This window comes from Mastigoproctus giganteus, chromosome 3, assembly GCF_048544385.1.
Source record: "Mastigoproctus giganteus isolate SK-2022 chromosome 3, ASM4854438v1, whole genome shotgun sequence".
NCBI lineage: Eukaryota > Metazoa > Arthropoda > Arachnida > Uropygi > Thelyphonidae > Mastigoproctus > Mastigoproctus giganteus.
In genome coordinates, this window is record NC_143577.1 from 83741031 (window position 1) to 83753572 (window position 12542).

General features: G+C 36.0%; 1 protein-coding gene across 1 annotated transcript in view; it reads left to right on the forward strand.

Moving 5' to 3' along the window:
- The window catches only part of LOC150088120 (uncharacterized), a 1786788-nt gene that overhangs the window by 766214 nt on the left and 1008032 nt on the right, over window positions 1–12542 (forward strand). Inside the window, exon 19 of the mRNA XM_090370030.1 lies at window positions 11757–11900. Within this exon, the coding sequence (XP_090226156.1) occupies window positions 11757–11900 (144 nt within the window). The remainder of the gene's footprint in view (window positions 1–11756; window positions 11901–12542) is intronic.

Consider the following 12542-nt stretch of genomic DNA (forward strand, 5'->3'; position numbering starts at 1 on the left):
CTCTTTCTTTCAAAAGAGTCCAAAAATATGTCGCCAACATCCATTTACTGTCCAATTTCAAACTTTTCATCTTCCTCATTTATTCATTCAACTGCCATTTTCTGGAACAACCTTCCTTCATACGTATTTCCTGAAAATTACAGTCTACAGAAGTTCAAGTCTAATGTCAACAAATATTTTCTTTCATCTTCTCAACCTCCAACCCAAGAACGGTAATAATTACTATCTGTTCTAATACCTCACGTGTTTGGGATATTCATTAAAAAAAAAAAAAAAAAAAACCCAACCATCCAATAAATCCACAAAAGTCTTGCCAGTGTGTGGACCAACCCACAAATTCCAGTCAATCTCTGTGAAATTAAAATCCCCCATTATAAGACTCTCTGACTTACTGGCCCACTCTATTTCCCTGTACAGTTGTCTATTATAGTCATCAGCGTCATTAGTCCTATAACACACTTCTACTCTCAATTTTGATTTCCCAGTGCTTATGTCACGTCAAACTGACTCGACACTGCACGTCGACTGTCTGTACTTCTTTGGATAGGCACCTCCATAGCCAGGTGCCTATCCACTGCTGCACTGCTGCTCCTTCCCACCTCCATAGCCAGGTGTGAAGGAGCAGCAGTGCATAGCACACGCTTCTTGATGAGACCTGGGTTCGAGCCCATCACCACCATATACGGAGGATGCAATGATAACAGGGAATGATAACAGAATATTTCTGGAGCAATATGGCCTTAGTTGCCAATGCTGCTAAAAAAAAAAAACCAAATAACAAACAAACAATAACTTCTTTGGATTTTGTGTTTCTTAACTAATAGTATAACCCGTCCTCCTTTCCTATTTTGTCTATCCTTCCTTTACACATTGTACTCCCCAGATTCCATTTATGCATTCCTTATATCTGTGTGACGCCATGTCTCTGATATCCCAACAATATATTTGCCTTTGATGTTTTGACCAACATCTCTAATTCATCAAATTTATTTACCAAATTCCTAGCATTGGCGTACACACAAGTACCCTAACACAGCCCATGTGTTTACTTGTACCCCAATGACACGCAGCAGTCTCTGAAATCCCCTGCATCTTGTTTTCCAAGCTACTGCTCATTCCAATAGAAGCAGTGCAATGATTACTTTTACCTCTGCTAGCGGCTACTGTTAATCTATTAGTCAGCATCCCCCCCCCCAAGCTAGCAGTTTTCCATCCCACCTAACACTGTCTTGATATCATCAGCAAATATTCTTGCACCCTTTCTATTTAAATGTATCCCATCCCTGTAGAAGCAGTCTCTCCTGTTAACAAGCACAGACCAGAGCTGAGAAAAATTCTACCCCATCTCTCCAGGACCAAATTGATTAAAAAGGCTCTCATCATATACTCCCTTCTGTCGGGCTTGGTCAGAATTACAGACACTTTCATATTCAACCCAAATTCACAGTTTTTTTTCAACAGTGACCTGTACTTTTTAAGTAATTCTGCCGGTCTCCTACTCTTAACATTAGTGCCAATGTGTACAACAATATCAAGTTTTGTGCCCTTAAAAGATATCTATTCTACAATGTTATGAACATTTGCCCTTTGCAGACATACCCTGGTCCTTGCACCTATCCTTTTTGCGCAATATGTTTCCTGTTTCCCTGACAATAGAGTTACTGACAACTACTAGTTCATGTGGAACCAGTGCATTCTGCTTTGTGGTTTGCCATTGTTTTGCGTGATGTTCAAGTGCAAGCTCTGGCATTGATGTGGGCATCTGAGAGCTTGATGTTCTCTTGAATTTAGATCCTTCGAGGGCATCCACCTTGTCCTTCAAGCTCTCATATAGGCCCTTAACAACACTGAGTTGTCACCTGATTTCCTCACACTCCTTACATTGTGCACACACAAAGACATTCTCCTTGGCAATATTATATCCCGTCTCTGATTGCTGCACAAACATAAAATAAGCAGTACATTTTAAAGGCTGTGATTCAGAGGTCAACTGTTTTCTCCCATGATCCACAGCGCTCCTATTAGCTTGAGCCTTTTTCTTTGCCGCTCTGATCTGAGTCATGATTTCGATTCAATTTCAAATAAAATTCATTTCAATTTCAATACAAAATTATGACCCTAAACTATATCCCAATGCAGTTATAACACTATATATATAATATATATATATATATATATATTTTTTTTTTTTTTTTTTTTTTTAGTATTGAGTATTATCTCTGAGTTTCGTTATATAACTTCCATATATCCTATCAAGTTATACATACAAATTAATAATTTTACATTTGTAAAATGTAAGTCGTTATATGCATTTAGTTAAAAAAGTACAATTTAATTTACAATAAAGTTTAACAAGATTAATAAATTTTACCGATTAATTGATAATACTATGCTATACTAAACTAAACAGATTTCTAATACTGTGCTACGTTTCACTATCTAGTTTTACCTTAAACCTTATGCTATCTAGTTCGGGATATACGTTGTATCGTATAACAATGGCGGCAAGTTAAGAATGGTAAATCTACGAACACTAAGTATTAATTAACTAAAATGGCACTATCTAAATTCAAAATAAACCAAGGAGCTTGTCCAGGTCTATAAGCTACTTATAGAAAATAATTTAATATAAAAATGAAGTCAATAAAACGGCTAAATATAAATAAAACTTAGCGTTCGCCGGAGCTGCTAAAACTTGTAAAACATGTGGATTGGATACCCTTACCGATACTAAGTAATAACCTACAAAATCTCTATTGAAGTTCAAATTAAACTTAATATCGTAACTTGGAATATAAGCTACTTCTAGAAAATAAATTAATATGCCAATTTAAGTCAATAAAACAGCAAAAAATTTAAGAAAACTTCTCTAATAGCTGGAGTAGTAAAACCTTTGCCTGCAGAAGTAGTAAAAACTTTTCTTGCAGCAGGCTACTCATTCTGAAGATCCTACGTGTTCATCATAATTTTTGTTTTAGCAATAGTCATCTTTAGTCCGAAACCTTACTAATTTGTACATAACTATTTAGATTTTCCTCTAATTCCTTGTGGCTTATGATCACAATGTCAACTGCAAATTGTAAATAGTTTAGGTACTCACCATTCACATTGACTCCTTTCTGTGACCAGTCTAATCTTCTGAATGCCTTCCTAAAGGCAGCAGTAAACAACTTCTGAGATATTGTGTCTTCTTTTCAAACTCTTTTCTCTATTTTAAATTTGCTATTATGTTTGTCTAGTCTAATAAAGGAGATAGCATTCTCATATGTTTTCTTCAAAATCATAATGTATGAAGTTCCTTGTCTTCCCAGTTCCCAAAACATTGCATTATAGAAGTAGAGGCATGTGATACAAGAAAGCAAGCATATATGAGCTTATGTAGCATCAACCAAAAAAAAAAAAAAAAAAAAAAACCAATTTCACACAACCATTCCCTCTAAAAGTTTATCCAATTCCTCCTTGAATTTATTTCAGTTATCAACTTCCACATTGACAGATGGAAATTTGTTCCAGCAATTAACGACCCACTGGTTAAAGGCAAATTTCTGCCCATCTATTCTACAACTGTCTTTCTCAATTTGAATTTATGCCCTGTCAGGTTTGTAATTTGAGCAAGTGGAAGAATCCCATTATAATTCAGTGTGCTCATCCCATTCAAATCCTTATACCCCTCAGTGAGATCACCTTGCAGGTGCTTAGTCTCCAGCCACAGCAATTTGCAAAACTTAAGCCTTTCTTGGTAAGAGGACCCCTTTGTTCCCCCCCCCCCCCCCCCCGCCCCCACCAATTTTGTTGCTCTTCTTCACTCAAGCAACTCTACATCCTTCCTAAAATAAGGCCTTCAGACTGGTATGCAGTACACAAGGCGTGGCCTGACCATTGCCTTATATAAAGGGATAATTGCCTCCTTTTCCCTGTATATCATTGACAATTCCCCATGACCTGCTCTTGCAGCCTGTTTACATTGTTCAGAAAACTTCATATCTGACTGCACAATCACTCCCAGTCCGTTTTCATGTTCTACCACCCTAAGTGTAGTACCACACACAGTTGGTACATTCTTCTGGGGTTACTTCTACCCATTTCCAGTACTTTACATTTGTCAATGTTGAACTTCAGTTGCCACTTTTCAGCCCGTCTGCCCAAATTTTCTAGATCCAGTTGCAGTAGCATACTGCCATTACTGTCATTAACAATCCCCCAATCTTTGTCATCAGCAGACATCATTTTGTATCATCTTATATCTTTGTATCATTTAATTGTGGTGTATGGAGTCAAATGCCTTTTCATAATCCACAAATGCCAGGCATAATGGTGTTTTATATTCATTTGCTTTCTCCATTAGGTGTGATATCAAAAGAAGTGCATCCAGTTGATATAGATGGACAGTGCACTGTTGAGTCAGTGTGGTGTGACCTAAGCACTGCGAAAGCAAAAATAAGTGTAGGAGTGTGTTATAGGCCTAATGACTCAAATGAGTACAATGAACAATTGTACAGAGAAATAGAGCGGGCTAGTAAATCAGAATGTCCTATAATGGGGGATTTTAATTTCCCAGATATTGACTGGAACTTGTAGATTGGTCACTTGCACACTAGTAAAACATTTGTGGATTTATTGGATGATTGTTTTGTGGACCAGCATGTTCGAGAGGCAACCAGAGAGGGTAATACTCTTGATCTGGTTATCAGCAAGGATCATTCGTGTATTAAGAATTTGCAGATGAAGGAACCACTAAGTGGCAGTGATCACAGTGTACTGATGTGGGATTTACTTAAACATATAATTACCATCATGGGAAAGGAAAGCGTTTTTGCTTCGGTAAAGGTGACATTGGTCTCAGACAGTTTTTAAATTTTGTACAGTGGGATCAACTGATGATGTTTCCAACTGCAAATTCTATTTAACCTACCAACTTTCAAACTTCCATTTGTCATTTTGAAAGTTGATAGGTTAAATAAATTTAAGGAGGAACTGCACAAACATTTAGAGGGAATGGTTGTGTGAATTTTTTTTTTTTTTTGGCTGATGCTGCATAAGCTCATATGCTTGCTTTCTTGCATCAGATGCCATGATTATTATTACTATTGCATGAAAGTGATCCATAGTTGAGAATCCTGTCCTAAAGCCAGCTTGCTCTTTCAGTTGATTCTCATCAAGTATTCTTTCTAATCTATTAATGATGACTTTTGTGAACTACTTGTAGATGTCGGTCAACAAGCTAATTGGTCTATAATTTGTTTCCTTTCGGCGCCTTCGTAGCCAGATGGGCAGGAGCAGCAGTGCATAGCACATGCTTCTTGATTAGACCGGGGTTCGAGTCCATGAGCCACCAAATACGGAGGATGCAGAAAGGTCAGGGAATGACCACCACATATCCCCAGAGCAATATGGCCTTAGTTGCTAATGCTCCTCAATAACAACAACAACAAAATTGTCTCCTTTCTCATGCAGAAAAATTATGATTGCATTATTCCACTCCTTAGAGGTCACATCTTTCCTAATGTATTTTGTGAAGAGTCTTGCCATTTTCTATGTCATGTCTCTTTCTCCCAATTTTAACAACTCTACAGTAACTTCTTCACCCTGGGCTTTTTGATTCTTCATTTTCTTCAATGTATGTTCTATCTGATCAGGAAGAATATTGGGTATGTCTTATGTGTTGCTAATTTGTCATCCACCTTCCCCACTGCTGGCATTGGTCCCTTGCTCCTTATATAATACTTTTATAGTAGTCTTCTGCTATTTTAATTATGCCTTCTCTGCTATTTTAATTATGCCTTCTCTGCTATTTATAAGTACACCATCACTATTCTTCAGATTCAGTATCAATTGTCTTTCTGTATTACTACTTATGACTGCTGATTTTAGTCCTTTGTTTTCCCTTAATGCTTGTTTTACTTTCCCTGTGTTCAATCTTCTTATGTCCTCTCTCTGTCTCTTTATAATGGTTTTGCATAACTCAATATACTCAATTTTGTCCTTGTCAGTGTTTACCTTGCTCTTCATTTTTCATCTTTGGTTCATCACGACAAGTGTTTCTTGACTAATTTTTTCTTCTTTGGATTTCTTTTACCCTATAGGTTTTTCGGGCTTTATCACTTTCAGAAAGTTGTATTCTTCGTCGATATCTTGGCCCTGAAAGGTCTGCAGAAGCTCAAACTTTAATTTCCAGTACATACTGCTTTATTTCCTCTTCTGTTATCTCAAAGACCTTTGTGTTATTTAATCAAGTCAATTTTTTCATTTCTTTTCTTACATCTATATATGAAGTGTGCATCTTTCCGTTCTGTGATCACTTCCAACATTTACATTATTCAGGATGATAACATAATTCACATTATATCTTCTGTTAGTAAGGACAAAGTCAATTTCATTAGTATTTAATCCTTTTGGGATTAAATACTAATGAAAGATTAAATAGTAATTAAATACTAGTCCACTTTCTGTTCACCCTTTCCTTGAAAAAAACTGTTCATTACTGACATTCCTCAAGATTCTGCAAATTTCACATCTTTCATTTTTTTCACCAATTCCAAAATTTCTTGTAGTTTCCCTTTCTGTGCTGTTTTGTCTTTTTCCAACTTTAGCATTGAAGTCCCTCATAGTGAGTTTTCTGTTCATCTAGAGGTCTCTTAATTTCTGTGTACATTTCTTCAACCTCTTCACGATCGTGGCTTGATATTGGTGCATATATCATTATAATCTCTAGTTTGTACCTCTTAGAAATCCTGAGTAATAATCTTGACACCCTTGATGACGTACTTATGAATTCCAAAATGCTGCTTTTAAAAACCCAACTCCACCTTCACTCTTTTCACTGTTTCCATTGGTGTACAGCAGATTTCCACGATAAATTTGTAAGTGATTCATTTCTTCTTCTTGTTTCAGCCAAATCAGTAATGTTCCAATTCAAATTTTCCTAGTTCCTTTTCCAGGTCTAATATCCTCTCTTCACTGATGAGTGATCTTACATTGTAACAGGTCAAGTTCAGTTTCCGTTCATGGCAGCCTGGTCATACCCAGAGATTCTTAGCACCCTCTGCTTCCACTCTGATCCTCTTGCTGTCGTAAGAGGGACAGTGAAAGCTGCTGGGGACTGAGGGCCTTTTGTTTCGTGTTTTTTTTTTTTTTTTGGTAGTTGTTGGCGCATCGGCTTCTGTGGCCATAATGCACTTCCCAAGGTTTTTGCAGTACTTTGATCCAAGCCTGAGGCAGGATTCGAACCCATGACCTTTGGGTTGCTAGGCAGGCACTTTACCCACCCGGCTAGACCAGTCAGCTCATGTTGTTGTCTTAAAGTGCTGGAGGGTTTAGTCTTTTCCTCTTCACACTGACCAGGCGTCTTGAAGAGACCACTCTACACATTCATTGCCACTTAAGTGACGTAACAGGGCTTACCATCGAGAAGGTGTACATGAGTGGATTTTAAGGAGGTAGGCCAACAGGACTTTTCCTAAATCTTCTAAAATAGAAAGATACTGTATCCATCAGTGTTTTAGACTGAGTGTCTGATAACATACAGAATACCTGTTCCCCTCTAAGCCCCATTTAGATTTTATGATTTCTAAATATTATATTTATAATATTTAGATATTATGATTTCCAAATTTAAACTTTGTGTGATCAGCTGCTTTTTTATTCAATGGAAAACTTGCTCCCCACTGTCTGTTTAGTCTAAAAATATATTGGTGCTTCTGAAACAAACATAAACCAATTTTATTTGAAGAAAAACATGTATAAAAACAAAACAGGTGTATTTGATGCTTGCTTTTTTGTGTTCGCTTTACTCATGCTATAACTATTGTGGTTCTGTTTTTTTTTTTTTTATTATTTATTTTTTATTTCAAAAAATTTTAAAATATGTTTGATTAAAAAGTACACCAATGATATTTTTAGGCAAAAATGTCATTGATGTAATAGTAGTAATAATTGAAGCGTGTGATGCAATAAAGCAAGCTTATGTAGCATCAGCCAAAAAAAAAAAAAAAAAAAAACATTTCACACATCCATTCCCTCTAAACGTTTGTTCAGTTCCTTTTGAATTTATTTAGACTATCAACTTCCACAATGACAGATGTAAGTTTGTTCCATCAGTCAACTACCTGCTAACTAAAGGCAAATTTCCTCACATCAATTCTATTATTATGGACTAAACTTCAGACTAAATTTAGTCCATGAAGAGCAATGTCGATTGATTACCACTCGCTGTCTTCTCTCACTCAACCATCCTTTTATCTATTGTAGCAATTTACCCTCAATACCATACTGCTCCAATTTGAACACTACTCTTCCATGTGCAACAGTGTCAAAAGTTTTCCTGAAATCCAAGTATATGATATCAAAATTATTTTTTGCTTCCAGTTCCTTTGTAAACACATGATCAAATTTATCATGCATGACTTTTCCTTAACAAACCCATGCTGTGTCTGATTTATTACTGCAGCCTTGTCGAAATTATCCTGCAGTGCTTCTTTAACCAGTGACTCCATTATTATCCCCTGGAATAGAAGTTCTGTAATTAGTCATGTCACCCTTTGATTCCTCTTTGTGAATTAGAGATACATTTGCACACCTTCTGTCTGGGGACCTCGCTGAGTCGGTTGCTCTCATAATTATGGCTAAGGGTTTGTTTACTTCCTTTATTGCCTCCTTTAATATAACTGGATAGATCCCATCTACTCCGGGTGCCTTTATGTTTAACTTCAACAATTTCTCCTCCACTTTCTCTCAAATATTAGAAAATCATTAAGCATACTGTTACAGTTCGATAAACTTCTGGCATTTTCCTCCCTTAATAACTCTTCATGTGTGAATGTAGGTGCAAAATACTCATTCAGATTATCAGCTATCTGAGCAGGATTATCAACAGTCGAACCATCAATATCATGTGGACCAATCTGATTCATCCCCTTCCTTTTAGAGTTTATGTAAGTAAAGAAGTCCTTGCTGTTTTTCTTAGCATCCTTTGCCAAATATTTCTCATAATCTGCCTTTGCTTGCCTAATCTCCTTTGTGACTTGATTACAGACTATATTATATCTGCCATAGGCTTCTGTGTTGCCCAATAATTTATATGCATCCCATGAATTTTTCTTTTTTGCCATGTGTCTCATTAATTTATATGACATCTATTTAGGCCTAAACCTTGAACAGTATTTCTTAATCGGTATGAAAAGCTTAGTTGCTTCCACGATTATTTCCATGAATGCTTCCCACTTAGAATTGGTTGTTGGTAACATCATCAGTTGGTCCCAATGTACAGAATTTAAAAACTGTCTGAGACCACTGTAGTCACCTTTATGGAAGCAAACACATTTCCCTTTACCCCTGATGGTAATTATAATTTAAGGAAATCCCACATCTGCACATTGTGGTTACTGCCACCCAGTGGTTCCTCTATCTGAAAATTCTTAATGCATGAATAATTACTGCTGATAACTCAATCAAGAGTATTGCTCCTTCTGGTTGCCTCTCTAGCGTGTTATTGTAGAAAACAATCGTCCAATAAATCCACAAAACTCTTGCTAGTATGCGAATGACCAATCCACAAGTTCCAGTCAATATCTGGGAAGTTGAAATCCCCCATTATTAGACAGTCTGACTTACTCTCCCACTCTATTTCTCTGTACAGTTGTTCATTTACTCAGAGTCATTAGGCCTATAACACACTCCTCTCATTTTTGCTTTCCCAGTGCTTACATCATGCCAAACTAACTCAACATTTCACAGACCATGTATGTCCACTAGATGCACTTCCTTAGATTTTGTTTGTTAATTAACAGCAGAATCCCTCTTCACTTCCTATCCTGTTTATCCTTTCTGTATGCATTGTACTCCCTAAATTCCAATTCTCTGCTTCTTATTTCTGTGTGACACCATGTCTCTGATATCCCAACAGTATCTGTCTTGCAAGAAAGCAAGCTTATACAGCATCAGCCAAAAAAAAAAAAAAAAAAATTGAACTGTCAACTTTGAAAACAACAGATGTAAATTTGTTCCAGCAATCAACCCATCTGCTGGATAAAGGCAAACTTCCATTCATCTGTTTTGCAACTGTCCTTCCTCGATTTGAATCCAATCAGCACTGAACTTGCTGAATACATTCAAAGCTGTAAACACCTCAGTCAGATCATCTCATAGGTGCTTAGTCTCCAGACACTGTAATTTACAGAATTGAAGCTTTTTTTGGTAAGAGCATCCCTTTGTTCTACTCAGCAATCTCATTGCCATATTCTTTACTCGTTCCAGCTCTACTATCTTAAATGAGGCTTTCAGACCTGTATGTAGTACTCAAGATGTTGCCTGGTGATATACTGTCTTAATCTTGACATTTCAAAGAGTTTTGATCATAATCAGCATAACGGTCTTCTAAATAAGCTTCCATCTTATACAAAGGGATAATCACTTCCTTTTCCCTGCTCGCAAAATTTGTGTATATCATTGACAAACCCCATGTGCTGTCTTGGTGCCTGTCTGCACTGCTCAGAGAACTTCATATTTGAGTGCACAGTTACCTCCAGACCTGTTTCTTTTTCCACTACCCTGTGTGTAGTACCACAGGTGGTACATCACTCTGGGGTTACTGCTACCCATCTGCAGTACTTTGCATTTGTCAATGTTAAACATCAATTGCTGTTTCCTATCCCATCTGCCTAATTTTTCTACATCCTGTTGTTTCTATAATCATTACTGCTATTAACCATCCTGCAATCCTTTTTATCATCTGCAAACTTGAACATTAAGCCTGACATGCCTTCATTGTTATCATTAATAAATATAAAAAACAGCAGTGGGTACCCAACACCTAATCCTGGGGGGGGTCTCCACTAATAACATTAGTTCACAAAAAGCAGTGCCCATTCATTACCACTGCCTTCTTCTGCCCAGCCATCCCTTTATCCATAGCAGCAACTTGCTCTTAATGCCATGCTGCTCCAATTTTTACAGCGGTCTTTTATTGTACAACAGTATTAAAAACTTTCCTGAAATCCAAGTATATGTTATAAAAATTATTTTTTGCAGACAGTTCTTTTGAGACAACATTATAATATATAATCAGATTGGTGAGACAATTTCTCCTTAACAAACCCATGCTGTGTCCAAAGTATAATTGCAGTCTTGTCTATATGATCCTACATTACTTCTTTAACCACCAAATCCACTATTTTCACTAGAACAAAAGTTAAACTAACAGATCTGTAATTACCTGTATCGCTCTTTGATCCCTTTCTGTGAATTTTGGATACATTTGCACATCTCCAGTCTGTGGGGAACTACTCTGGATGCTCTCATAATGGATCAGGGTTTGCCTACTTCCTTTGCTGGCTCCCTTAATATAATTGGATAGCTCCCATCCAACCCAGGTGCCTTTCTTATGTTTAACTTCAACAATTTCTCTTCCACCTTTCTCTCAGTTATTACAAAATCATTTAGTTCCCCATTCTTTGATGAGCAAAAGTCAGTCTCTCAAGGTTTTTACTAAATTGATAATATTGGTTTATATAACTATTATTGTCCAAAAGGTGAATATACTCTGTTTGAAGTTAAGGTCATTGCTGTTTCAAGTCTTACTGGTCTCTCATCAAGTGACTGGCACATTTCAAAGTAGTTTTTGAAATGTTTCTGACAGAAATTTTACCTCCCATGAATAAAGTAGTTGAAATACAAAGATATGCCTATATGTAAATTAACATTATTTTAGAAAGTGATGTTATTTCAGAAATTATTAATCTCTTTGTACCTCTATATATTAGGTGAAGATACAATGCTAGGAGACCAATCATATCGATATTTGACTGCTGATGAAATGAAATCTCTAGGGGATGATTCTTTACCCATAGATGTAACCAAAGATGAACGAAATACTGAAACTATGGTGTTAAGTAAAGAATCAGCAGGTAAGCATATTACTATAATGTTGTTATTGGTTTTTTATTACTATATCACAGTGTTTCTCAACCTTTTCATTGTTGCAGAACACTTTTAAAGATACTAAAATTTTGTGGTACACTACAATCACTATTATACTCATATATATATATATATATATATATATATATATATATATATTCACAAACTGGAAGTTATTTCTGTTTGGTATATTTAATAATACACTTATTATTTGTTTTAAATGCTTTTAATGTTCTTTTTTGAACATACATGAATTGCATGAAATTTAAAAGCAAATAAATTATTTAAAAGAAAATATGTAAAAAATTAACATATTTAAATATAAAAACAAACAAATATACAATTATAACATTTTAATCAGTGAGACGGTTGGGTTTGATGAGAGGTACAGTTTTTTAATATGAGGATTTTATTGTGGACAAGCTTACTCTCAGCTCCTCTTCTACTGACTTTAGTCTTTCTCTCTTTTTTTTTTTTATTTAATCTCGTTTGAAGTGAAAAATGGCAATAAAATTCTAATTGCCTTTTCTGAAATTCATGGATATTCATTTTGAATTTTGCTAATATTCAAGATTTGCTAATATTAGCATTATTAAAGTGAATTTCCAGTGGCTGGTCACTATGGATCT